At 37.4% G+C, this 3,948-nt stretch overlaps 1 protein-coding gene across 1 annotated transcript; it reads left to right on the plus strand.

The window, feature by feature from the left end:
* Positions 1–1,213: 1,213 nt before the first annotated feature.
* Positions 1,214–2,593, plus strand: LOC131684503 (mitochondrial ribosome-associated GTPase 2). Its single transcript, XM_058967443.1, has 2 exons — positions 1,214–1,490; positions 1,552–2,593. The coding sequence occupies exons 1-2, from the start codon at positions 1,350–1,352 to the stop codon at positions 2,566–2,568; spliced, it is 1,158 nt and encodes a 385-aa protein (XP_058823426.1). The 5' UTR covers positions 1,214–1,349; the 3' UTR covers positions 2,569–2,593.
* Positions 2,594–3,948: the final 1,355 nt, after the last annotated feature.

The following is a 3,948-nucleotide window of genomic DNA, read 5'->3' on the forward strand; positions in this document are numbered from 1 at the left end:
GAGCTAAACGTTAAATAACTTAAAGACGATGAATTGGTGTTTGCTCACCATTCATTTGGGTTGAGAGTGGACACAATTGGATTCTTTATTCGTGAGTATAAAAATGTAGATTACTTAAAAACCACTTTAAACAAGTCTTATTAAAAATGGTTTTCCTCCTGTGGCGGATTTTGATTGCACACAGCATCCGCAGGCTCCACTAGACCGTGGCACAGCAGCATATTAATTGAGTTCATCCGGCAAGGGAATAGCTCTACTCCAATGGTACCAATAGTCCACGTTCCTCACAAGAGAGCTGTAAAGCATTTTATCGTCGACTGCATGGATTGTTTACTAATCAGTCAAACGTAAAATTTACAAAGAAATTTGAAATGGCACGAATAATGTTCAGTACTGTAACCCAGTTAAATCTATCCGATATATGTTTCGGAATTCTCTCAATTTCTTATCCAGGTCAAGCCATTCGCAAATCGGTTAGGAATTTTCAATGAATTATGTGAGAAAAAATAAATGAATAGTTGCTAATTCTATTAATTTGTTTTACTTTTGTTAACAAAAGAAAAATAACAATCAGTAACCATATATAATCAATTCTATAAAATTATTGTTGTTTCAACAAGATTACAATATTGAATTTATTGTGTTTCGTCACAGAATCAATAATACAGTGTGCAATTAATTCAACAATAATACTGTTAATTTAACCAATAATGAGATTGAAATCAAGAAATGCCAAAACCAACACATATTGTAGAAATAACAATAATATCGATCAAAACAACTAATTAACTTGATTAGCCTTGAGATAATAATATTTATTGTTGAGTTCTAACCAGAATATTATTGTTTCTACAATCCGTTTTTCTGCGTGCAGTCTTATTTTTTGTAAATAAATAACTTTTTCAAATATCTTTAAATTACGATTAAAATGTTTCATTCGGTGCAAAAACACTTTTCTAACCCTTCAACGATTGAATTTGGTTCGCAAATGATACTTTTAAGGAGAAATTGACGATTTTTCTGACAAAATTTTTATTTTGCTTGTATTTTGACAGCTCCATTAACAAACATGATCATTTTGCTGCAGCGCAGCCCTATGTGTCGTTTTGTCGTTAGACAACGAATGGTAACTCAATTCTGAAACATTATAAATGCGTGTGCTTTTATGAGATTAAATCTTTTTTGACATTTCTCTCGTTCGTGCTTTGGTTAGACGAGGCACCGGCTATACGCAAGCAACCGAGGATAAAAACATAACACTAAAGTTTTGTGTGGTCTCCGAGTTATTATTTTACATGATTTTAATTTATTTGTAGCAGCAGTCATTGGTAGTAAATACCACACTTTCAATGTTTAGTACTTTATTACGAAATTTACCATATCGGCTTGTACCCAAACAGTCGGTTCATTTGCTGGAGAGCGTACATTTTTCTTCCAAGCGTGCTGCAATTGCGTTACGCAGTAAAAAACCTAAGGCAGACAAACCAACTGTAAGTATCCACATTAACATAAGCTTCGGTAAATCTTATAGTTTGTAATGACTGCTTCCAGACCCAGTACTTCGTGGACAGCAAACACATTAGGACGGTGGGTGGAAATGGTGGCGATGGTTGTATCTCGTTCCTTCGGCTTTGGTGTAATGAAAATGCCGGTCCCGACGGTGGGGATGGAGGCAACGGTGGCCACGTTGTTTTCCAGGCTAGTTCTGACGTGCATGATTTGAATCATGTAACAACGCTTCTTACTGCAGATGGTGGCGACAACGGCCGGAACAAGGATTGCCACGGTAAGAATGCTAGTCACACGGTAGTGAAGGTTCCTTTAGGGACGATCGTGAAAAGTAGTAGCGGAAAGGTTGTCGGCGATTTAGACATCGAAGGGATGATGTTTGTTGCTGCGCGAGGTGGAGCTGGGGGTAAAGGCAATCACTTCTTTACAAGCGACATGGAGCAAGCTCCTCAGGTTGCTGAGCACGGTGGACAGGGAGAGACAAAATCCTATATTTTAGAACTTAGAAGTATGGCTCACGTAGGATTCATAGGTCTCCCAAATGCGGGTAAAAGTACTCTGCTTAGGGCAATTTCTAGAGCACGGCCAAAGGTAGCTTCCTATCCATTCACCACGTTGAAACCACACCTGGGAATGGTGCAGTATGATGATTACGAACAGATCGCGGTTGCAGACCTTCCTGGACTGATACCTGACTCGCACAAAAACAAAGGTCTAGGAATACAGTTCCTGAAGCATGCAGAACGTTGCAGCATTCTACTGTTTGTGGTAGATACATCTTTAGAAGAGCCCTGGAATCATTATCGTACTCTTATGCACGAGCTGAGTATGTTCAGCGAGGAATTGGCCGACCGACCAAAGATGTTAATTGCTAACAAGATAGACTTACCAGAAGCGGAGAAGAATCTTCAGTTGTTGGAGCATCACGTAGATGTGCCGATCATACCGATTAGTGCCAAGGTTGGAACAAACGTGGGTGAGTTGCTGAAGGAGATCAGGACTGTTTATGACGGAATAAAAAAGAAGGAGCCGGTAGGGGTAAAGATTGTCAAAAGCTGAGTTTTATAGAAATGCTTAAATTAATAAATATATCATCACGATAAAATTAATAGTGATCATCAAGCATCTTATGTGTAATAATTCTAAAGTAGACGCCTGGTATGTTAGTCTATTTTTGCGTCTTATCCGAAAATGCTTTTCCTGTGCAATCCGGTGTGGCTCTCGTTATGCAGAGTAGAAGAAACAGCGTGATATGATTTGAATGTCCGTTTGGTTGAATAAAGTACTATTTACACCTATCCAATCCGTTTCAGTGACAGTTTCATACATTTCAAGTGTGGCATTCACACCTGTCTGACACGGTATCGTGCCGTTAATGAATCGGATCGTAAAGGTATGAATTTGGCTTAATTAGTTTTCCAAGAGATCATGCGGGTTTGTGCTGAGTTCTGTTGAACAATTTCTATTTATTAGTTTTTAACTTGATGTAGATGACTGGAAGAAAACAAAGTAAATAGTCAAATGGAAAAACTTGGCACTCGTATCATTGGAAAATTAATTTTTAATTTAATTTAATCTCTATGATGCCCAAAATTTCCCATAATATTGGAATATGTGAATATGGTCGGTATTAGGTCAGATCGGACTAAGTGACAAAATATTGATTTCGAGAAAAACGGGTTTAAAGTTTGAATCGCAGCATCCTCTACGTTATAATTGGAAATTATTTTTTGCCATAATTCTTGTTCATGGTTACATATTTCAAATCTGGCAAAAGTCGAATGTAGCTGAAGAAATTGTTTATCCAGTGTTATTAGGGTTCGTCGCGGTTGCGGTAATCACCGCAACCGCGCGGTATTTACTGCACCCGCACCGCAAAATCTGCGGTGCGGTGAGACACTTTTTCCGGCAGATGCAGTGCGGGAAATAGCTTTTACCGCGCGGTTTTACCGCAAACGCACCGCCAAAAAAATTGATAAGGTGATAATTTTGATTATTCTTAATTGATAAACAGACTGCTATTACTAAAGAAAATCTAGCTGTGTCCGAAATATTTTGACGCTATTATTTTTGCGACATAGTTTGGACTAGTTATTTTGTACTTCTAAGTAAAACTTCACAAACTAACCATTTCAAATACACAAAATGCAAGATACAAATAGAGACAAAATCATTAGATCGTTTATAAACAATAAATTTGTACTCTTAAATCCAATTTAAAAGTGCATAGCTTCTCCCGATTTCTGTTGGAAATCGTGGAATTATGAATCGTTTTCGATATCAATTTTTCAACTGTGAATTTTGACTAATTAAAAGGAATTAGAGATGAACTAATTATGCTGGGACTTAAACACAACCCAAAGGATATAATTGTCTTCATCAAACCAAACGAATTTGGAGTAATTGGCAGTAAAGGATGCAAATGTATGAAAAGCTTCC

The sequence above is a fragment of the Topomyia yanbarensis genome, chromosome 2, assembly GCF_030247195.1.
Source record: "Topomyia yanbarensis strain Yona2022 chromosome 2, ASM3024719v1, whole genome shotgun sequence".
NCBI lineage: Eukaryota > Metazoa > Arthropoda > Insecta > Diptera > Culicidae > Topomyia > Topomyia yanbarensis.